General features: G+C 45.6%; 2 protein-coding genes across 2 annotated transcripts in view; both read right to left on the bottom strand.

Annotated features, from left to right (window-relative positions):
- Positions 1–2,121: 2,121 nt before the first annotated feature.
- MRPL58 (mitochondrial ribosomal protein L58) lies at positions 2,122–8,235 on the bottom strand. Its single transcript, XM_024215210.2, has 6 exons — positions 7,992–8,235; positions 6,677–6,713; positions 5,284–5,343; positions 4,388–4,470; positions 3,182–3,351; positions 2,122–2,340 (listed from the first exon to the last, which is right to left on the bottom strand). The coding sequence occupies exons 1-6, from the start codon at positions 8,175–8,177 to the stop codon at positions 2,256–2,258; spliced, it is 621 nt and encodes a 206-aa protein (XP_024070978.1). The 5' UTR covers positions 8,178–8,235; the 3' UTR covers positions 2,122–2,255.
- Positions 8,236–12,247: 4,012 nt separating this feature from the next.
- Positions 12,248–23,637, bottom strand: part of CDR2L (cerebellar degeneration related protein 2 like) — a 29,401-nt gene continuing 18,011 nt past the window's right edge. The window contains exons 2-5 of the mRNA XM_024215209.2: positions 21,909–22,021; positions 20,828–20,976; positions 19,728–19,892; positions 12,248–15,517 (exon numbers count right to left, since the gene is read on the bottom strand). Coding sequence (XP_024070977.2) covers positions 14,632–15,517; positions 19,728–19,892; positions 20,828–20,976; positions 21,909–22,021 — 1,313 coding nt within the window. The 3' untranslated portion in view covers positions 12,248–14,631. The remainder of the gene's footprint in view (positions 15,518–19,727; positions 19,893–20,827; positions 20,977–21,908; positions 22,022–23,637) is intronic.

Genomic DNA, 23,637 nt, shown 5'->3' with positions numbered 1-23,637 from the left:
GCGATTGCGGCATTTTTTTTTTTTTTTTGCTTGGGGCGGCAGAAATGCTGGAGCCGGCCCTGACCGCAAGGGGGAACTGTCTCTCTGGGAGGCCCCAGCTGCCTTCTCTGCATGATCCTGCTGTCTCCAGGACAAAGGACCCTGAGCCCTCAAGGCAACAATCGCTTCAAAAGAACTAGAAGCAGGGAATGCCCTTTTGAAGGGGATGGGCCAACTGCCTCTGGAGAATAGCAGTTTGGGCCTGGCTAGTGACCATGGTAGTCTCAGTGCTAGTCCACCAATGCCCCTCACTGCAACATTCTAGTAGATCAGCTGCCTATTTAGCTGGTCCCCACCCCTTCACTGGGAGCAAAACATGTGTCTAAAGCCGTGGTTCTCAAACTTTTGTACTGGGGACCCCTTTCACACAGCAAGCCTCTGAGTGCAACCCTCCTTATAAATTAAAAACACTTTTAAATATATTTAACACCATTATAAATGCTGGAGGCAAAGCAGGGTTTCGGGTGGAGGCTGACAGCTTGCAACCTGCCCCCCCCCCAATAACTTTGCTGCCCCCTGAGGGGTCACGACCCCGTTAGAGAACTCCTGGTCTAAAGCTATAGCCGAGAGACAGCAGTTCCGAGCGCTAGCTCCTTGCCATTTCTGAGCTCAGGGCGCCATCGTGTGGCTTTTTGATTCACTCAAGGAGTTTTGTGAAAACTTTATTCTCTCCTATTGATTTTTCCTTTTCTGTTTTACCCAGACAGGTTCACTGGGTGCTATTCAAATGTGTCCTGTTTTCCATTAACCATAAAAGCAGCAACTAAGTCATGCCTCTAACAGAGCTCAAGACATATTCCTTATACACCCACAAGGCACTTTAATGGCCATTGAATCAATTTAGTGTGGACATCCTTTACAGCTGAAACTAACATGCTCTCCCAGCAAGCCTCAGCTTTTTTTTTTTTAATTTATTGTTTGTTTAGACTCTGATAGAACCCACAATATGCTAGGGGTTTCCATATTCATAAGCAACTGTAGTTCCCTTGCTTGAAGAGTTTATACCCTCATAATTACAGTATTGACAACCACAAATTGTACAAAAATCATGTGTTGGGCTACAAAAAAAATCATGAGTTTGGCTTTAAAGCAATACGCTTAAAAAGGCCCTTGGGTGCCTTTTCGTTGGTTTCTGGGTTCTGAGCCTTTAGTTTCTGAGCCTTGCGTCACCTTGTCCAGCTTTCCCCCCCACAATCATGAGGGCTATACAATTTTTGTATTTAACAAAAGCTGAAATTCTGATGTAATCACTAGTTTGCAGGAGATGAGATTTTTAAAACACCAAATGTCACTAGATTTGTGATAAAATCACAAGAGCTGGCACCATTTATACCTTTATAAAAGCTTATAACACTTTATTCTATGTCATTTTTCATTCAAGGAAGACAAACATGCCCATTATGCTCTTCTAACCCATAGATATTCACTGTCAGCTGGTAATTGTTTGCTTTTCTTTAATGAGGCAAAACGTAAGTCACCCTTCTTTGCTTGAAAAGTTCATCAACATGCAAAAGTGTCAGTGAGTGTTAACTGAGTGAGCTGTATAATAGCGCCTCTGACTTCAGATCACAAAAGTGAGGGTTCACGTTCTTTTTGTACTGCAGCAGTTTGGTAAAATGTTAAACTTCCTGCAGCTCCCATTGGCTGGGAACAGCGAACCGCGGCCACAGGGAGCTGAGGGGGTTCATGCCTGTGAATGCTCCAGGTAAACAAAACAACAATGTATTAGATATTCAATTCAATGATTCCATAGAATTTAAAATCATCAAATTTTGGTGTAGACCCGTTTATAAGCCGACCCCCGCTCTTTGATGCGTCCCTTTTTTACCAAAAATATTCGGCTTATGAACGAGTATATACGGTACTTGCTTCTATAGAAGCAGAGATTGCTCTCACACATGAATAAAAAAGGGCCTAAAAAAAAAAAAGGAAGAAAAAAAAAAAAAAAAAAAAAAAAAATTATGGCCGAAGAAAGCCTAAGCATTTGGCTTTCTTTTAAAACATGGACAATTTCTGAGACACAGATATTCTACTGCAAATATTGTTAGTGAAAACCCACTTTACTAAATACAAGAAAGCAGATGTTAAATTACATTTTATTTTTACATGTTTTAAGCAAAGACTTTTTTAAAGACAGTTTATAATTTGAGTATCCTCTTCAGTTTCCAGGCCAATGTGTTTAAAAATACGATATCCAGGCAATTTTGTTGTTGTCTTCAATCACAGTCTACCCTCCTGCTTTGTTTTATAGTCGAATGAATTTTTTTCTGTCGCAGTCGTTCACGATTCATTTTTTGCACCCTAAGAACAGAGAAAAAGTGCCTTAAACAGCCTACCCCTAGAAACATTTAAAAACAACTATTATTCCACACTTGTCTTATGATAACACACACCACGTGTTACTAGGTGCTGTCCATGCATGCAGGGAGACAATACCTGCCCTTTGGATGTTGTAACTAAGTAAATTGCTGAACTATAATGAATTTTCATGCTAGGATAGGAGTAGAAAAATCTCATGTCTCGGGGTGTAAGTTGATTATCACAGAGGCCAGGAAGGAATTCCAGCCCTTCTCACCCCAAATCATTACACAGTTGGCCATAGGGATCTTTCACCTTCCTTTAGAGCAGTGGTTCTGAACCTGGGCCATAAGCAGCCCACAATCAGCACACAGCTGCTGCCCATTGACATCCTCAGTGCTATACAGATAGTATATATACTGTGTGGATGTGGCCCATATAACACACAGAAAACTGCATGTGTGGCCTGCCGCAGTGGTAAATAGGTTGAGAACCACTGCTCTAGTCACTTGTAGAATGTGGATACCAGATTTGATGGACCAGTGGTCTGATCAGGTATGAAAAAAATTACAGTGGCTAGCACAGTATAAAGTTACATTAAAACACTCCAGGTCCAGAAGTGATAGAACAGTGCAAGTTACTTAGAATGGTCTAGCTAGAGCAGCCCTGCCTGATCCATTGGCTCCCAGTTGTAGCTCTGCTACAGTCCCTCCTAGCATCACGATAGCCCTGCCCAGGGAGGCCTATCTTTAAACCACCTGCAAATTCCAATTGGATTGTGTAACTGGATTTTGTCTGGATAATCCAAATCTAGTTGAAGTGGAGCCCTATTTTTGTTTTATACCTGGCTATGAGGAGCTGGGAATTCTCCTTGGATACCACACTGGATTTCTGAGTGGCCTCCTTAATCATGTTTCTGATTTTTTCCAAGCAGTCTGCCAGATTCTTCATTTGGTAGCGACTCACTTCAGAGTTTATGATCAGCTCGCCAGATTTGTTTATTTTATTCTTGTGCTGGGGAGGAAAAGAGATCAAATATTTGACTATGAACACTGTTACAAATGTATCATTTCCTGGCATAGAAGCTGTGACAGATATGTCAATTTTCCACAAAATCTTTCGGAAATCTACGGAATTAAGTTTAAATACCTTTGAAATCCATTGTATTAGAAATACAAAATGTATGCATTATTGTGGGATTGTAACTTCTTTAGGGGGCAGATGTGGCCAACATCAGCCCCGGGAAGTGTTATGAGCTTCAAAGGACTATTTTAAACATTGTGCCAGACAAGAAGGAACTTTTGGGACATAGTTAAGTGGGTTACCTAGGAAATAATGGTGCAGGGAGGAATGCAAATGCCAACCTCTGGACCCAACCTTTTGAAGCTGAGCCCTGAGGAGAGAACCATAATCTGGCACATTACCTATTCATGGTCTCTGAAGATCAAAGACACAACCTGTATAAAGGAAAGGCTAACCTATGCATGTGTGTGCTAGGTGTGAGCTAACTGGTATGAACTTGTAACCACAGAAACCCCCCTTGTGGGGTTTGAAGGTCTGATCACCTGCCAGAACCCTTGTTGAAGTTGGGGGTGATCTCTGATAAGCTTAGTAGCATGGGTGTAGGTTTTGTCACTCTACTTCCACAGTTTTTATTGAGGTTTTTAATGTTTTTCTTTGCAATACTTTCACTTTAAGAATAAATGTGCTGGCCTGGAAAGGACTGTTTGGTAATTTATAACTGTAGGCAATGATGCTGTTTATAGCCTCTGAGGAGAAAGCAAAGCAGGCCTGCTTAGGCAGTCTGACTTGCTGGGGAAATCATAATGTAGGTAGGGAACCGTGCAGCCCGGAAAAACTGAGGTCCGGAGAGAGAAAGATGCGGGTCTCCACCCAAAGGAGATGATAGCTGAGGAGCTGCAAGCCTAGACTGGGTGCCCTAGCCCATGCCCATGAGTGGGAAATGCAGATGCAGTTGCCCTCAACTGTGACAGAAGGCTGTAAAGTTAAACAAAATGGTTGGAAGGGGAAGGAAAAGGTTGACAGTTACCATCACTGCTATTTTCTGCCTCACATCTTCTGCAATCCAATCAGCTGATGCCAAATGGAATCTAACTTCTGCCTTACTATTCACTGTGAGTGAAAGAAAGAAGGGAATGTTTAATTCATCTCATGCAATTCACATTCAAAAGCAGCTGGTGATTAGATTGCCATGATTATTCTAATTTGAGTGCGCAGCAGGATCACAGCAGTTTCCTCTTTTTACATCCTTTTTCTGCTCTTCTCGGTGCCACAGTTAAAGAAAAACTCTACCTAGGTGTTTAGATGGACCTAATCATACTATCTGATCACCAGGGCATTATCAAATAGAATCTAACTGCTACTTTCTCCAATTACAAAGACTAAATCACTTAATACTTATTTTAAAAATATTTTTTTATCCTGATATTTGCCTTTTAAAAAAAGTTTCCCACCATATGTTACTAGTAATTCCTTAGTTAACTGGAAGTTGGTGTGTTTTTTTGAATCTGGTTTTAAAAACTCTGATTACTTTTTGCATGTTTCTCAGCTTGTAACATGAAAACAGACCAGTCAGTTTCACTTTCAGGTTCTCATGCATTGCAGTGCTGCACAGTTCAAGTTGCAAACACTGCAGAGACCTGTTTTTGTTTAAACAAAATTGTTTCTATTGGAATAAAAATAAAATGATTAAACATTTCTACTGGTCTTAAGTTTGCGAAGACTTCTTTTTACAACACTTAAATTTTGGGTTAAGTTTGGCAGGCCTAAATGTCCCTTTGAATGTCTTCACTATAATGAAAAATGAACAACAATCAGAAGATCAATCTCTAATTTGATTAGGATTTTTAAAAAGCATTGGAAATCCAAGTTTTCAAGTTGTTGTACAGACTATATATTTTTAAATCCACAGAAATTTTTTTGTACCTTTATTAACATTCTGGCCTCCGGGTCCACTGCTCCGGCAATAGGATATGGACAGACAATCTAAGAAGACAAGAACGCAAGAGTACTTAATCCCACAGCCAGATCTACAACTAATCACACAGTAAGAAACAGAGAAAAGAAATGATCTAAATCAGTGTCTCTCAACCTTTCCGAACTACTGTCCCCTTGCAAGAGTCTGATTTGTCTTGCGTCCAGTTTCACCTCACTTAAACTACTTGCTTACAAAATCAGACATAAAAATACAAGCGTCACAGCCCACTATTACTGAAAAATTGTTTACTTTCTCATTTTTACTATATAATTATAAAATAAATCAATCGGAATATAAATATTGTACTTACAGTTCAGTGTATAGTATATAGAGCAGTATAAACAAATCATTGTCCATATGAAATTTTAGTTTGTACTGACTTCACTAGCCCTTTTTATCTAGCTTGTTGTAAAACTAGGCAAATATCTAGATGAGTTGATGTACCCCTGGAAGACTTCTGCGTACCCCCAAGGGTAAGACCCACTTAAATGATGTGGGGATGGGGGAGAGAATGCAAGTTGAAAGTTGAGATGGCCAACTCAGAATCCATATTGACTAGCTCTGGTAGAGTTAACAGACAGCTCCTCAAGTGGAAAGGCAGCTACAACAAATACGATCCTCTGAGGTATTTGATATTTCTATGTATAAACCCACTGTTTTGTTACACGGAAACGTGCTTACAGATTATCTAATCAGTTAGGGCCTCATCCAAACCCTACTGAAATCAGTGGAAAGACTACTAGTGGAGTGGGTTTTGGACCAGTACTTTACTACTGTTAATCCCCAAAACGAGAGTTAAAGAATTCCACCTTATCCCACCCCACCAAAATACTTTTCTTGCTCAGGTTCAGAAAGGCTTTAACCATTATAGGCAAGATTTTCAGTCTCACTGCTTTATATTAAATACTGATCTACCTTATCCAAGTCATTCTAAATTTTAATTGCCCTTCTGCATTACATTTCCTCCACCTATCCCATTTTCTATCATCAAATATCATAATCATCATATAGACTCTCTTCCAGCTCTTACAGTGTACAAAACAAATTCAGGATTAATTCAGTTTCTTATCAGGTTCCTCCACCCTCTTCTTCCAGTCATCAACACATCTTGTGCACAAAACTTATTCTGTGATCAATTCCTTATGTTTATGGGTAACATTTCAATGCTAATGGAAGCTGTAGAAATTAATACTTTGCTAATGACTTACTACTTTGCTTTTTGTTGTTTCTGCGCAGGTAACTGAAATCTTTTAGATTATTTTAATTGATTTACTGGCAATAAAACCCCACTGAAAGCAATTTGGACAAAGAAAAGGCATTTCTCTTATATGCTAGACTTACCCATAGGAATATCAGGAGAGGTTTGTTTTGTCCCATCCTATAAAATACACACACACAATGAAGCAACTGCCATTTGATGCTACAGAAAGCATTTTTGCAATAAAGTCAGTCTCCAGAGCAATTTAGAAGAAAATATAATTACAGAAGCTATTGCTGCATAACTACTGTCTTTCAGAAAATGACATATTCAAAATTGCCTTGTGAAAACATCCCTGTAATCAGTTGTATATCCTGGACCTAGAACTATTCTTTTATCTAGTATATGCATCTGAGAGTGCGTTGCTGCAGAGGCCTGGTTTATAATTCTCATTTTTGCACCTTTCACCTGTAGTGTCCATGCTGGATATTTTCCTCTTTCCCTTGTAAACAGATTAGCTCATGCGTTGTCTGACACAATCCTGCTCTACAGGCTCTTTCCACACAAGCTGTTTTTATTGTCTATTTTAGGCATTTGTGATATGCCATCCAGACATTCCATACATGTTGTACTAGTACAGCCTCACCTTATCCCTCTCCACTGCTCTCCCTTTTTCTCCATAATTATGCTACATCACTTGGTGTTTTTTCAACTTCCCACTGGAGACTGACATCTTTGCCATGACAGACACCACAACCAAACTATCATCAGCAAGGATGCTGTTACTCTTTTTAGCTTAGGTCTTGTCCACACTACCACTTTACAGCACTGCGACTTTCTTGCTCAGGGGTGTGAAAAAACAAGTTTCAGCGCTGTAAAGTGGCAGTGTTGGAGGTTACTCCCCTTGTGGAGGTGGGTTTTTTTACAGTGCTGGAAGAGCTCTCTCCCAGCGCTGGTGCCACGACTACATAGCCACGTTAAAGCACTGCCGCCAGTGAAGACATATCCTTAGAGTCTCCTGTTTTTTGTTGCTGAGGTTCTGCTCCCTGTAAAGCCAGGACAGAAACAGGTCCTCAAAGTAACTTCTACTGCCAAGAGACATCATATGAAGCTGTGCTGCAAGGCTGTTTCTCTAGCACAGGATAATGTCATGGAGCAATGGACCACAGGGAGCATTGTGAAACCACCCCACAGGCATGACATAGCCACTAAAGGGGGGTTTGTTTTGAATGAAACAAGGGGCAACAACAGTTGCATATAACTTGACATCACTATTATTTGCTGCCCCTATGCCCCCCCATTGCACTCAAGCCACGCCCATCATCTTCTATTACTATCAGGCCCCACCCACTGCAGTCTGCCCGCCCCTCTGTCCCCTCCCACTTCTATCAGGCCCCACCCATTACAATCAAGCCACGCCCCTGCCCTGACGTTCTGCCTTGTCCCCTCCCTACGCACTTGGGTCCCCTCCGCAGCGTCGCTTCTCTTCTGCTCCAGATAGAGCCTGTCCAGGGCGTATTCGCTCCGGAACTCGGAGCTGGGGGCGGCGCCGGCGGCGGCTCGGTGTAGGATGCCTCGGGGGGTCCGTTCGGGGAGCAGCGCCGGCCTCGCCCGGCAAAGGCCCCGCAACACGCGCGCCGCCATCTTGGGTCCTCTGCGTGCACTCCCCTTAGGTGTCCGCCGTCCGGCCGGGAAACAGCGACTGCGCTGCGGGGGTTCCGGGGCAAGTTTCCTCCGGTCCGCGCTGCTGTGAGTGCAGGCGGGTCAGGGACGGGGCTGCGGTTTGCCAGGTGGGAGCTGCTGCGGACACTAGGGGCGCCCACGCCGCGTGGCGCCTGCAGGATAACGTGGCGTGGGCCCAGCACTCCCAAGAGGCCTGGTTGCGTGGGGCTGTCCCGCTCTGACCCCCAATAGCCAAGCCCCTGCCCCAGGCCGCCCCATCTGCCTCCACACAGGGGGTTGCAGCCTCACTCGCTCAAATTTGGCCCAGCTGTGTCCTGCCCCCTCCCGCACCCCCGGTCGGGGAGGCTGGGCCAAACCTGAGCAACACCGTGCCCCAGGGCCAGCTTGCAACGCGCGTAGGTCCAGCCGGGCTCCATGGGGCAGGAGCCACCACAGAGGGGTGAGTGTAGGCAGCCTTGCTTTGCAACCACCCTTGCCCCCTCCCCCTCAGTTCCCCACTCCTTGAGGGCAGGACCGAACCCTGCCGCCTCCCTCTCCCCAGGGCAGACATGGCTTCCCACCCTCCTGGGGGCAGGACCCATCCTGCTTTAACCACTGGAATGGTTGGGAGGGATGTGGAATGGTGGTGGGGTTCCCTGGTCAAGCAGAGGTGTCCTAGATTCCAAGGCCAGAAGGGATCCTTGTGATGATCTAGGTCAGGGGTCATCAAACTGGGGGGCGTGACCCCTCGGGGTAGTGAGCTTATTACATGGGGGGTCATGAGCTGCCAACCTCCATCCCAAACTCTGCTGCTTCTTCAGCATTTATAATCGTGTTAAATATAAAAAAAGTGTTTCTTAATTTATAAGGGGCGGGGGTTGCACTCAGAGGCTTGCTGTGTGAATGGGGGTCACCAGTACAAAAGTTTGAGAGCCACTGATCTAGGGTGACTGTTTAACACAGGCCAGAGAATGTTCTCTAATTTCCTTTGGGCAGTGCAGTGACACATGGTGGTGATGTGTGGCTCTGTGATAATATTGCGTATTGAGGGGTGCGCTAATGCCTTGACTTTGGGTGCAGATGTTACCTATCCCTGTATTGTGCATTGATCAGTATTTCTGTTTTGGCAATCCCAAGTGTTCAAAAATCACGAGTACTCTTCTCCCCCTCTCAAATCATAGGATTGATTTAAAAATCATGAGAGTGAAGAAAAAAACATTTGGAATTCTTTATTTGCATTCTGGCTTTTGCATGGTTAGGGTTCATGTGTTCAAGCTTATCTTTGCAATCATGATGGCTAGAAACTTTTTAAAAAATGAAAGCTGAGATTCTGGTGTATTTCCATGACTCCAGGCTCTAGGGCCTTAACAAAAACATCAAGTATATTAAGTCTTGCATAAAATTGTGAGAGTTGGTAACACTGGTATTTTACAGTAAAACCTCCAGTCCCAACAGCATATGCTAATGTTACTACACAGGGCCGGCTCCAGGCACCAGCTTGCCAAGCAGGTGCTTGGGGCAGCCACTCGGGAGAGGGGCAGCACGTCCAGCTATTCGGCGGCAATTCGGCAGACGGTCCCTCACTCCCGCTCGGAGCTACAATATCTTGGGCTAATCCCTATAAAATCCCAGAGTATTTTCATTTTTGTAAGAATGAGAGGGTGTATATCACAAGTAGTTATCTGTCTCCACCCCTTCTTTAATGATTACATAGAGTAATAATGAAGTGTTTTCTGGGCACCTGGACTTCTCCAATAGAGCAGAGATAAGGCCTAGTCCTGTGAGATTCTAAGAGCTTTATGCAAAATGCTGAGCACCCTCCATTTCCCTTGAAATAGGAACTTTACTACTTGACAGAGACAGGCAGGAGTCACTGCTTCTGGCAGTAGGGTAATGGGCAAAGTGGGCACAGTACTGCCAGAGCCTCTTACGTTTTGGCAGGAGTAGAAATGGTATCAGAGATAAGAAGAACCCTTAGTTTAAACTGCAGAACGAAGACAAGATGGTTGCAAAGTTGGTGTGGCGGGAGGCTACTCTGCATGTGTAGGGGCTGCGTAACGGTCTCTGGTAATCGCTGCCGAGGCAGCGTGCTCAGCGTGCTCAGCTCCTTGGGAAAGGAGTTAAATGTTTTATGTCCTGCTACGGCTGACACTAAGCAGTGCTGCTGGGCCATGGAGGGCACTGCATTTGGTTTTAATCTGTGTGGTACCACGGCAACGCAGGTTGTTTGGGAATGGAGACCTTGGGGACTTCTGCTCTGATAATTGAATGCTTTAAAAAAAAAAAAAAGTCAGTCATCAGAGCCAAGTCATGCCATCTGGTGACCTTAATTTCAAGCAACAAACAGGTAAATGTTTGATTTGTAGCCGAAGGGATGGAGAAGAAATAGCTGTAGCAGGATGATCCACTTTGCCAACTGTTGTTAAACCTGTCTGCATTATTGTCTCACTGGCTGTACGTGCCAAGAGGACATCAGAACGAAGGTGACTGAAGTGACCCAATTGAACGCAAATTTTGAATGAAGAGACCTTTCCTCTTTTTCCACCTGTCAGTTGAGAGCCCTGACACAAGAACCCTGTGTGAAGCACGGAGGATATTGGGTTACAACCAGCACCCTTTCGCCTTTCTCTTGTTTAGAGGCAGGGTATGGATGAGAGATGTGCATGTAGAGAGGGTTTGGATAAGACTTGACTTTGATGTAACTCAAACAGAACCAGGCTTTTAAGGCTTAACGAAGCATGGAGAATTAAAACCACCAATGTTGGGGCTTGTTTTTAAAGCAGGTTCATTCCATCTGGTGACATATGTTATTGTGGAGCAGGAGCTGTACAAAACCATCCTATAATTTGTGATGGTGAACTGATGTGCCTAAGGATGTATTCACACCTTGCACAGTGATCCTATCAGATTTCACAAGCCAGTTGGGCTGGGCCAGGTCCATACTTGGATGGGAAACTTCCATAGAAACCATAGGTGCTACAGGAAATGATGCAGGTGACTCCATAGATGGCGTTTTTCTCTCTGAGGTCTCAGTTCTGGAAAGCACTTAAGCTTTGCTTAAGGAAATCCATTCCTATTCCTGATTACGGAGACTTTTCTGATTTGGGACTTGAATTGGAACCAACTCATTGTCCCAGAGTGATGCTGATGGAGCTGGGCTGGGTGTAAGTGCTGTCTTTCAAACGCAAAGTAAAACTGAGTTTTAGACCACTTGTGGTCATTAAAGATTCTCACACACCTATTCTGCTGAACCTAGGTTTTCTGGCCAAATTCTGATCCTGCTGCTCTAAATTTCCCCTGCAATTGCAACGGGGTACAGTTTGTTATTCACTTCCTGTCCTAAACCGTTTAAGGGTGTTTCTGTGTGGTGTTACATAGATGCCACCTTCCATTAGACAGCTGTCTACATTTCCATGGTGGGTAAAATGATCGTTATATCTTCTTGACCTACCTCTTAATAGTGTTGGGATGCTTAATTAATTAATATTTGTAAAGCACTTTGAGATCCTTAAATATAAGATTCTGTCTAAGTGCAAAAATGCTTATTTTGTCCTTTTCGTAGGGGCGCAGTTCACTGGAACCCTCATTTAAAACAAACAAACTCCCTCCCCCAATTGAATGTGAATCACAAGTCTCTCTGTGTGTATGGCCACTAATATTTTTGGACGCAGAAAGGATGCTCTCAGCACTTTGCTGTACAAGCAGCTGATATACTGCAGCTGTTCCTTTGTTAAGCCAAGTGTTAATACCTTGTCACTTGCATGAATAATTTTTCTGGATCCTGTTTTTAAATTAAAAAAAATAATCCGCATTTGTGTTGGGTATTCAGAATTTTGCAAGTTAACGGACTGTTGAGAATTGATAAGGCAGTGCATTTTCATGATGTAGTTGGTGATAATAACCCAAATACATGAAATGTATGTTCACTCTGCTGCATTCTCTCCAACTTCTCGCAAGGAGCCTAAAGCATTTTCTTGCCCTACATCATGCCAGAAATTCAAAGAAACAGCACTACCTGATATTCTTGGAATCAAAAACAGCCACAAAGAAAGTTTCAGCTTTCAGAATACCGGGGTTTCTTTTTATTTAGGAAGAGAATAAAGCATTTTTAAATATATTTATCTGATGTACACTTAAACTGATGCTGGTTCATACGTTACAGTGTTTGAAACCGAAAGTGATAGTGATCCCCTTCACACTGATGCAACAAACAGATGACTTTAGAACAGACAAAGGTTCAAAAGTCCCCTAGTATAAAGATTTAGGTAAAGGAACATTAATAATCAACACACCAAGTATCATGACAGTGGCAACAAAGAGCATGGTGAATTCTCTGAGAAAATCTACTTGATGCTTACTTTTTTTTTTTTTTTTTTTTAAACAACTGCTTTCCATTATAAATAAATAAGGCATGAAGGTTCTCCATACGGTTACCAGACTGGTAGCCACAATCATGTGTATGGCTCCTAATACTTCAGAGTTTGGGGCCACTGGCCATCTGAAAATGTCAAGGGTGCAAGAGAGAAGCTTTTGGCATTGGGTGGGAAGGGGGAGGGTATTTGCCGAACTGGGCCCCTCTGGCAGGCCAATCTAAGAGGCAGCAGTGGTGATGGTTTGGAGGTCGCACCTTTGCAAACTGCCATGATGGCAGCTTTTTGAAAAAGACCGAGGGACTGATGCTGCAAAGTGCTGAGCGCCCTCAATCCTCACTCATTTCAGTGGGAGCGGAGGGCGGTTGGCTCCTCACGGGGTCAGGTCCTGAATTTGGAGAATAAGACAATGGAGGGGGGAAAAAAAGAAAATGAGATAAATTATGCTAAAAAATAACCAAAAGCCAGATTCTGATCTCGTTTATACCAGTGTAACTCCAGAAAAAGAGACGTTGGGATTTAAGCTGGTGTAAATGAAATCAGAGTCCAGCCCAAAGTTTCCTTAAGTGCATGTTGAATACTGTTCAGTAATTTATAACTTCAGTAACTTATACCAACAGTTAGGATCCTCCCCTGCAGCTGAGCGCTCTGGGTCTGTATCTGAAGCTCTAGTGAAATGCTGTTTATCTGCATATATTCATGAGCCCCGCAAGATGCCACATAGAAATGTCTGACCAAACAAGGCCCACTCGTGGTTTCTGAGAAATGGATACTGCTGATTCCTGAGATTGGGGAGGCCTTTTGTGTGTGTGTGTCTGCATCTCTCGGTGGGCGTGTGAAGAGAGTAGAGAGATTCTGATGCTGGCAAATTAATTTGGAATATTTAAAACTCCATGGCAGGTGACAACCTTTGGAAAAGGCAGCTCAGCCAAGTTGGATTATTGTCAGCAGAAAACTCTGTCTGTCAGCTCAGTCAGGAGTATTAACGGTGAAGGTCTGGGGACAGTGTGATAAATACTGTTGTTGGTAATCACTGCTCTTAACACTTTAAGAAATGTGGTGCTTTGTTGTTAGTCACTGCTAATCTGTCTTTGCAAACCCAGACAAGTCATATTTGGCAATATGGAGGGGCAATGATGATCTCTTGAATAGCAAGGCACAGAGGACCAATACCCAAACCTAGAGATGAGGGGTATCTCTCTGAACCAGTAACAGCACTTCTTGTTTGGCTTCTGGGAAAGCCCTGGTCATCAGTTTCAACCATAAGATGAATTCAACCAGACTGTGATTCACCTAGAGTGTAAAAGAAGGATATCCTATACGCTTAAAGTCCTAAGACTGACTCATCCAGGGAGGCTGATGAAGACATAACAGTAACCAGTTCTACATTTCTCTTCAAGTTTTTCCAGTTGCAATTAGTTTGCATTGTAAATCTCTGAAAAACCTGGCTGATAAGAGAATGGCTTAAATAGGAAGAACATACGGCCCTTTGGGGAACAGAAAGGTCAAACTAAAGTGTCTCAGGTACACTTGTGGGTCCTTTGCAGTAAACCAAAGAGAGAGAGAAGGGCTGAGTGTTTTGAAGCAGTCTCTGGAAGTTCTGATGGCTTTTTTGTAACACTGCACCCATGCCATTCTAGGACACTGCAGGAGATCCAAGGTTTTGCCTGCAGATAATCAAACACAGTAGCTGGAGGAGAAGCTGAAAAGGCGGGTAGTTGGTTGGTTTCCGGTGTTTGTGATTTCTGGCTGCTGTAGCAATACATGCAGGAATTCATTGTAAAGTTTCTGAAACAATCTAGAACTACAATATACAGCTTTTCCAGCAGGTTCAGAAACCCTGGCAGCTGGGTTCACTTGGAGCACTAACTTACAAAAGTGACTTGAGTCTCCATGGCACTTTCTTGCCCTTGAGCCATGTAGGCCCCCTTCCTGTACAAGAAAACAAAGTGAGAGGCCTCCAGGCCTCAAGGCAGCAGGGCCGCTCAATATTTCCTGGAGCAAAAGAGAAGAGCTGGTTGTTGAGGTTGCATGTGGGAGCAAAAGAAACACCATGGCGGTGGGATTCATTTGCTAGACTTGTTTTTCACCTTGGTGGCATTGATGTCGGCTTTCGTCTTCTGGATGCGTGAGAAGATCTCCTTGAAAAGGGCCTTGTACTCTGGCTGACTCTGCTCCAGCCGCTTGTCCACAGCCTCCACGTGTTTGCTAAGGCTCTTCTCTATTGTCTTCCGCTCTTCCAGCTCGTGACCCTCTCCCCGGAAGTCCCTGAAGGAGCTGTCACGAGAGATGGGGCGGGAGGTCTGGACTCCGGTGTGGCGCACGCTGTCCTTGTGCTGCCGGCACTTGCTGAGGAGCTCTTCATACTTCTCCAGCAGGGCGTGGTACTGCTCGTCCACCTCCCTCAGGATTGACATGCCCCGCTTGCGCACGTTGTTGGCGTGCAGTGTGTAGTTGCCTTCGTGCCGGCTCACGGCGTCCTTGGCCACGATGGCGTTGAGGGCAGTGTCGCTGCAGCTTTTCCGGACGGGGTGATTTGGGGACGCTGTCATGGATGCACTGTGAGTTTTACTCCCATCTTCCTCTGAGAGGTCGATGTAATCTGCTTCGGGGGCATTGTTTAATGGCTCCAGAAGTGCTTCAGACAGGTTGTCCTCTCTGCTAAGAAGATACTTCTTGACTTGTTTCATCTGCTGTAGCTCCAGGAGCTCAGCCTCCAACTCCTTGATGCGCAGTTTGCAGCTCTCCATCTCGCACACCCGTTGCTCGAGGTCTGAGTACTCCTGGATGACGGCAGTGTATTCGCGCTCCACCCTTTCCTTCCGCTGCTTCTCCTGGTTGACTTGGGACCTAAGGGAATTCACCATGGCCTGGAGACGCTCATTCTCCCTCTCCATAGGGTTTTGGTTGAGCTCCATTGAAGAGCTGTGGACCTGGAACGCATCTTCATACCTGTGGCAGAGGAGATTGTAGTGAGTTATTGGCAAAATAATGGTCCCTTAAGGATACTGGAGCCAAATTCTGCTCTCAGTTGCACCAGTAATTTCACTAAAGTCCATGGAGGAGCTACCCTGGATACACTCTGGTGAAACCAAATGAGATTTGGCTTGTGGATGCTTTGTTATTATTTGTATTACTGTTATGCCTAGAGGCCACAATCAAGATTGGGTCTCCATTGTGCCAAGTACTGTACATAAACATGAAAGACAGCCCCTGCCCCAGAGAGTTTACAATCTAATTATACGAGAGACAAAAGAGTGGGAGGGGAAATGACACACAGAAAGGAAGTGACTTGCGCAAGGTCACATACAGGTCAGTAGTAGAGATGGGAACAGAACCCAGGACTTCTGACTCCCACTCCAGTGTCCTACCCAGGCTGCTTTATTCTTTCCCTTCACATGGAAACCTGTATCATGGATTCAGCAGCTGGCAGTTCTCCCTTATCACTGTGTTACTTTGCAAAGGATCTGGGTTTTATACAGCTCTGGCGAAATGCTACCTGACCAAGAGCACTGGAGATGGAACTTATCCCCCTATATACAGACTAGGTATAGCTCAGGCAGTGGCCGTGTTAGCTTCCCCATTCTGCCCCTCACACATGCCTCCACTTTGTCCTGGAGAACCATCGGTAGAGGTGAGAGGACTGTTCACCCTCCATGATCCATATTCAGTCACTAAGATTGCTGACAGGATTGCCAGTTGGGGCTGCACTTTTGTGACTTGGATGCTTGGACCTTTGTCTATATGAGAGTCATCCCAATTTAACTTAAACTGGCTTTGAGACTGATTCCGACCCCTGCGCCGGTTAAACTAAATCACTCCGTTAGTTAAACCAGTGCAACTTTCTCATGCAGATAAGGCCTTCGCTTTTGGCAACATGAGTGACAGCCGCCAAATTCATTTTCCACAAGCCCCCTCACAGCCATTTCATAATAATATCTTCAAGGCACTACCAACTTGGGCTGAAAATACAGGGCTTGAGATTTTTCCTCCCTGGGCTGGTCGGGATTCGTTGCATCAACTTTCTATCCTGGAGAAGGAAGGAGACATGAGCTAAATGCTAGTCACTTTGCTTCAGAAGTATTTGCCCACCTCCCACTCTCCGGTAGTGATTGAACATCACTGGCCTAGTGTGATGTATTGACATAATCTGGGACCATATAGAACATGGTTGCAACCAAAGTCCTGTAATGGCACCAAATCTTGTATAAAGGGGGTCAAATGAGGTGTCTAAGACAAGGTTATGGTTTACTGGTTATGATTATGCTATCTATATGTGTGTATCAATGTTGTAGTTGAAGTTATGAATATTGGCTCTATACTGTCTGTATTTCAAACTTATGCTATGCTTCTGGGTGACATCCCAGACAAGCTGGTGTTAGCTCTGCCTAGCCTGCTTGATGACCCATTAAGGACCATCAGCTATACAATTGACCCATTGAGAGAAGGCAAATATGCCTTGTAACTCAGCAAAGTATGCAGGAACTTGCCCATGTGACTCCAGACTCCATTTTGCTGTAATTTTCCACAGTAAGAACAGAGGTGTTCTTACACCTGGAAAAGACTATCTAAGGCTGATGCCTTGTCTCCATCTTGTCTTCAATCCTGCTTCTGACCTCTGGAGGACTTTGCTAGAAACAGAAGCTCTACACAAAGGACTGATGACCCACCCCAGCTGGGGATGTATTCCAGAGACTTGATTTGAACCTGCAGTTTATTCTATCACTGCTACAAGCCTGAACCAAGAACTTTGCCATTACTGTATGTAATTGATTCCATTTAACCAATTCTAGCTCTCATCTCTATCTTTTTTCTTTTATGAATAAACCTTTAGATTTTAGATTCTAAAGGATTGGCAACAGCGTAATTTGTGGGTAAGATCTGATTTGTATATTGACCTGGGTCTGAGGCCTGATCCTTTGGGATCAGGAGAACCTTTTTTCTTTTATTGGGGTATTGGTTTTCATAACCATTGGTCCCCATAATGAGTGGCGCTGGTGGTGATACTGGAAAACTGGACTGTCTAAGGAAATTGCTTGTGTGACTTGTGGTTAGCCAGTGGGGTGAGACCAAAGTCTTCACTCTCTGGCTGGTTTGGTTTGCCTCAGAGGTGGGAAAAACCCCAGCCTTGGGCTGTAACTGCCCTGTTTTAAGCCATTTGTCCTGAATTGGCACTCTCAGTTGGGTCCCGCCAGAATGGCATCGTTACACCTAGTCAGCAGGGAAGGGTCTTAGTCTGTTCCCACCCCTTCTGGTGGCACCTAGGATTGGAGGGAGAGGAGGAATTGGCAATAATGGGAATAAAGTATACACAAATGTAGTGCACTAGGAACCTGCCACCCATCTCCCCTTCCCCCTGTGCCAAAGGCTATCATTGTAAGCTGCTGCTGTGGGAATCTGTGCTCTTCAGGCATTTGGCTTTGCCCACCAAGGGAGGACAAAAGTGGGAGAACCTGCCCTGAAAAACTGTGTTGCCTAAACCAACAAAGTAGTAAAATTGTGGAATGTGTGTTGCAGCCTCTGAGCTTAACCCCTCCCTGAAAAACAAACAAACAAAACTTGATTGTGCTGTTCTGTGTCCAGGAAGTGCCAGCTCTCCAGAAAGAGTAGGAGGAGGTTTATAAAATGAGGGTAATGGAAAAACACTCTTGCTGGAGTAACCCCTCTTCCAGTGCTTCATGTAGTTTCCATGATACAGAAATATTCTCCCCCATTGCGGTCAGGAAATCTGTTTTCCTTCTCCACCCCAATAAACACTCGAGTTAGAACAAATTGGAAAGGATAAAATACCATCCCTTCCCCTCTAGGGCTTGGATGGTGATGGGGCGTATTGAACAGATTTCCTAATTACTGTAGGTCAGAGTGACCTGCAAACCCCAAATGCAAATTTAAAAGCCAAACTCTGCAGTGAGGCAATGTGGGTAAAGTACTACAGGGGCATGGTGGGAAAACAACCACATGGATATTGAGTAGACTTTGCCTGGAGGTAGATTATGCCCTTGTAACATCCCCTTCATTGCTTCAGTAGAAGGCCGTGCATTTGTATCCCCGGGCAGTGCAATGCTTTCCTATAGGATAGCAGGTTTATTGATTCTCTATTTAGAGAAGATTCCATCACGTAGGAAGCTGAGCAAGAAATGTCCCCAGGAGGTCAATGAATTAATACTGTGGCTGGATTTTAGACAGGGTGGGATGAACAATAACAACATATGTGTTTGTACAGCATCTAGCACAATAGGGGCCTGGTTCATGATTGGGCTCCTGGGTGCTACTACAATACAAATAAATAAATAGCAGTAATATGCGTGCAAAACCCATGGCTGCTCTATTGTAGCTGCGGCAGAAGGAGAGGATGCAGGATTTCACACTCCTCTATGTCATCTGTCTAGGTGCAGTTGATAGGGAGGTACTGGCTGTGTCAGCTGCCCCACCAGGGAGCCTGTCGGGGTAAGGCCTTGCCCCCCTGTGCACTAGACAGTGGTGGGAGAATCATAGTGGGGGAATACTGGCCATAGCTTTTTAGATGTAGAGCCAGCCCTGCTGCCTAACATGTGTTTCTCTACAGCACTCAGGAAGCAGCGTGCATGAGAAAGGTAGAACGACTCCAAGCAGTGCCACTTGGGCTGGGCACCTCCTTTCCTTGCCCCGGTGCAGCTCCATTTCATAAGAGGCTATATGAGTCCCCCTCCCCCCCCCCCAAAGGGGTAATCAATCTCATGATTCAAGGCATCAGCTAATAGTGACCAGGAAGGAACCTTACCAACTACAGAACTGTATAACTGTGTGCATTGCCTGGGGGTGGGGCTCACCTTCCTCTCAAGCATCATGTATTGGGCTCAATTGCAGAGGTGAGATGCTAAACTGATGGTAAATGGCAAATCCTGTGTTACTATTGCTCACCTTTTTTAGAGTCAGATCCACAGTGTTCCCTGACTTGTGCTACTCTAATGGACTGGGGTAGATAGGAATAAAACCTGCCCCCATCTTTGCTGCTGGTTTTCCCCTTCCCCTCTCAGCAGAAATGCCAGTTTTAATGGGAAATGCTTTCCACATACAGTCCGGAGTAATTAAGGCAAAGGAGTATTTGCTGATTCCCAGGACCTCGCTGATATTCCCATAGTCTCCGCACCTGCCTTTCCCTCTCCTGGCTTCATGGTGATACCTGGGGCTCAAGCACAGCTCCTTGAGGCAGGGGAAGGTATGAATGGTTCGGCGCCGCTCCCTTTTCTCCCGCCGTATGCGCAGCTGCTCTAAGCTCCGCAGCTCCTCCACCTGTTTCTGCAGCTCCTCCACTTGGTTCTGCAGCCCCTCGATGGTCTCCGTCAGGCTGCCAGGGTCAGAGAGAAAGAGAAGTGAAGTGAGGCAACAAGGAAGTTTAGGCGCTCATCTGCCGAAGGTCTTGTTTAACAATCCCCTCTCACTGTAGGGGAAGAGTGCACTCCTTTGAGGGCAGATCCTGCATTCCTTGCATAGACCAAAGTCCTAGACGGGGAAAATTTTGGGTGCACTTCTAACTGTGATGAATTCTGCCTGAGTATTTTCTTTCTTGATTTAGATGAGGGGTGCCTCTGTGTGGAGGGGGCAGGTGGAGGAGGAGGTGGCAGACGAGTGCAATAATTTGGGATTCTATTCTTGAGTCAATTGGCTAGAACAATAACCTCCTGGGAATTTGCTCAGTCCTAGGATATCTCAGCATTTAAAAGATTAAAGTAGGATGATGGCGAGTTTATTCCTTCTTCTCTTTCTCCCATAAAAATAAAAGGCAGAGACTGGCCAGGGATGGTTTCTACGCCAGTTGTGAGTTCAATTTGTAAAATAGTAAGTAGAGCTGTGACACTAAAGCTTTCTGCATGTATAGCCATTTTTAAAAGACGTGGGGTTGTACAAGACAGTGTAACAATCTGGTGCTCACAAGGACTGACCTTGGCCAGGGTCTCCTTTTAGAAGGGAAAATGTTATTGATAAACTGGTGTTAGCTGGCAGGGAATAACCTAGTCTGGGCTGCTCTAGAGGTGGAACTAGTATCCTAGTACTGATTGGTGGGCATTATTCTCCTTTAGAGCTTCTTGACATGCCTCTGCTCCTGTAGTTCAGGGACTGGGGGAACTCAAGGTGTTTTCCAAACACTCATCTATTCTTGTTCAGGACTGCCAGTCATCTGCCCTACAAGGCAAAGCACTTTACCACACTCTGGTCCCCTGGCTACCAATCAGATCGCTGACCTAATGTCAGGAATCCAACACAAGCAGTGGGGAGCATTACCATTGTATCTTCTGCTGGGACGTCTTGCTCTCCAGCACAAGCTTCTGATTAGCCAGCTCCAGGTCCCGTGCTGTGAGGTCCAGCTGCTCATAGACCTTAGCGTGCTGTTCGTTCATCTGGCGCAACATCTCCAGCTGTTTTGTCAGGTACTGCAAAAAAATTCAGGAGTCCATGAAATGTGAGGCGATCCAAGACCTGTGCTTGTGCACAAAGCCCATCCCTGAACCACCCACTTCCCTTTTCACTTTGTCATCAGGGGACTCGATCGTGCAAGATACTGAGATCCCTCACTGTCCACTGACTTCCAGGGAAGTTCATGCTTTTGGTTCATTTGCCTAAAGGAACCACGTTACCTTCACTCTTCCCCAGCCTCCCAAACGCTATTCGCTGAGTGTCTGCAATGACCCCTGCTGGCCAAAGACCAGTGATGTGCTGCTATTAAAATGCTTCCTCTCTGCCTGTGAGGTGGGGTGAGGGACTGTGGAATCTATTCATTTATTTTCCCACAGCGTGAGATTTGCAGCCATTGCATTGTTCGCTCTTGTGTGTCCTCTCTCTTTCCCCCGCCCTGAATCTATCTTGTCTTTGGGGCAGGGGCAGTCTCTTATTCTGCATTAGTGCAGTGAGTAGCACCATGGGGCTCCATGCTCAGATGGCTACTAAACACGGTCACTAAGAACTGGAATCAGGCAGGCAGGCACTGGAATGATCGCATCCTTTCTACAACATTCTGAACAGAAGTCGGTTTGGGGTCTGGTTTAGGGACAGAATAAGGCTGAACACGACCTAGAGCCAACCAAAACAGAGGCTCCCAATTGGGGGGGCAGAGGGACCCTCCAAGTGTGGAGCCCAGACTGGCTGATCTGCTGTATTAGGACTTAATCCACCACTGGTTCAGTCCCTTCCATATGTGGTTTTAACTCCCCTCCCCCCCCCAGCACATCCCTCCACTCTCTTAACAGCCTAGCAGGTCCCATTGGCTGCAGTGAGGTGGCTAAAATGTCCCTCGCTTTCTCACAGCCAATCCCCTCCGATGGCAACAGCAGCAGGGAGTTATCCTGGGCTTCGGCAGTATCTGTACCTCTATCTCCTGCACTTGCTCCTCATTGGTTGCGTACATCTGTTGCAGCGAATCCTCCAGCTCTTTATTACGCTCCAGCAACGTCTTCCCCAGTTCGGCTGCCAAGTGCAGGTCTGAAAAGTAAAGGGACAAATTGCTGAGACTGGGGCTCCCTGGAACCAGAGGTCTGAATACCAGCAGGGCAACTGGGTAGAGCTGCTGAGGTGTGGGCTGTTCAGACGAGACCTTGAAAACCAAGTTCTTGTCATCTCTGCCTGGACACTAGGGCACTTTTGGTAATAGTTGTGGTTTGCCTGGGTACCTCCTGAGACCACGATTTTGCTCCCCCCACCGTGGTGCCATGCACTGTTGGTTGGTTGGTTGTCTGCTGTTCTCCATTTTCCAAATGTTGGCTGCATTTCAGGGTGCTGTATGTATACAGGGGCCAGTCCTAGAGTCCTCAATGAGGGCTCAATCCTCTGCTTCACCCAATTGCAAAGGGGCCAGCTCAGCCCCTGATGTAATATAGGGCAACCTTGAGGCTGTTCTAAACTACGTCCTACTTGCAATGGCTGGGGAGAACTGGAGCACAGGAGACTCTGGCCACGTCTCCTCAATGCAATTCCTGATGCAAGAGGGTTGTGTCCTGCCAACTATACAGGTTTTATGCCACTCCTGGAGTCCCCATACATCAAGGGACTCCCCAGTTGGCTATTTAAGCCAGCTAGATGGCCTCTTTGTGCCCTAATAGGACTGTAGCAGGGCTCAGGATGGCGGAAGGAGCCCGCAAGGGCTGATCTCGCAAGATGTTTAGTGCCTTCCACTCTCACTGTTGAGGTCAATGAGAGTTGGGGTGCTCAGCACCTCTTAGGGTTGAACCCATAGTGTGTAAAGCACCTGGAAGTCCTTGGGGGGGGGGAATCCTCAGTAAATATTTTTTCTCCACTTTAGGCAGTGGCTAGCCCTCCCCCAGTATCCCTTGCCCACGAATAGTGACATGAGTAATAAAATCTGCCTGCAGCCTGGGGGAGACAGTGCGGTCTCTTCCATGAGCCTCCGCACAGCTGGCTTTGTCACTGGCTGTCCTGGCACCTTATGTCTGTCTGTGGGCATCGGAGGCAGCGGTGTGGAGTGGCTGCCTGGAGGGCAAATTGGCATTTGGCCACTTAACTGGTTCCCAAGTTTTTCATCCTCCAGGCATGCGATTCAGACACTTGGCTAGCTCCTGAGTCTGCCTGTCTTTCCAGGCGAGGCTCTCTCTCCTAGTCACTGGGAGAGCAGCAGGGGTAGCTGTCCCAATTATCCCTCCCTGGCGGGATGCAGAAGGGACAGTGCTGGCACTGAGGTGCTAATTGAATCCCACCCTCTCTGCTTGCTGTCACAGCGCTTTAATGAGCAGTCCCTCTGGGCGATCACTGCTGGAGTCTGTTACTATGGTAGGAGGGAGAGACCAGAGCCCCTCTAGTCCCCCCCCCCCCCCTTAGGCCTCAGCTTTTACAATGGAATTAGCGAGTTCCTGTTCCAAATGCCTTCCCTATGATTAGCTCTTATGGAACTGCACCCAGCTTCCATAGGGTTTAGATCTTGTGCTGGCGGGGCTGCGTCTAATATGCTACAATCAGGGCAGTAAGTTTACTCACTGGCATCTGCTGAGTTCCCCAAATAGGGCTAGTAACTCTGCAATGTCTCCAAGTCACTCACATGCTCGCTGTTCTTCCCCCTGCCCCTGCAGCCTCCCAGTGGTAAATAA

Source organism: Terrapene carolina, unplaced genomic scaffold, assembly GCF_002925995.2.
Source record: "Terrapene carolina triunguis isolate 2854851 unplaced genomic scaffold, T_m_triunguis-2.0 Scaffold192, whole genome shotgun sequence".
NCBI lineage: Eukaryota > Metazoa > Chordata > Testudines > Emydidae > Terrapene > Terrapene triunguis.
This window is presented reverse-complemented; position numbering and strand designations above follow the sequence as displayed.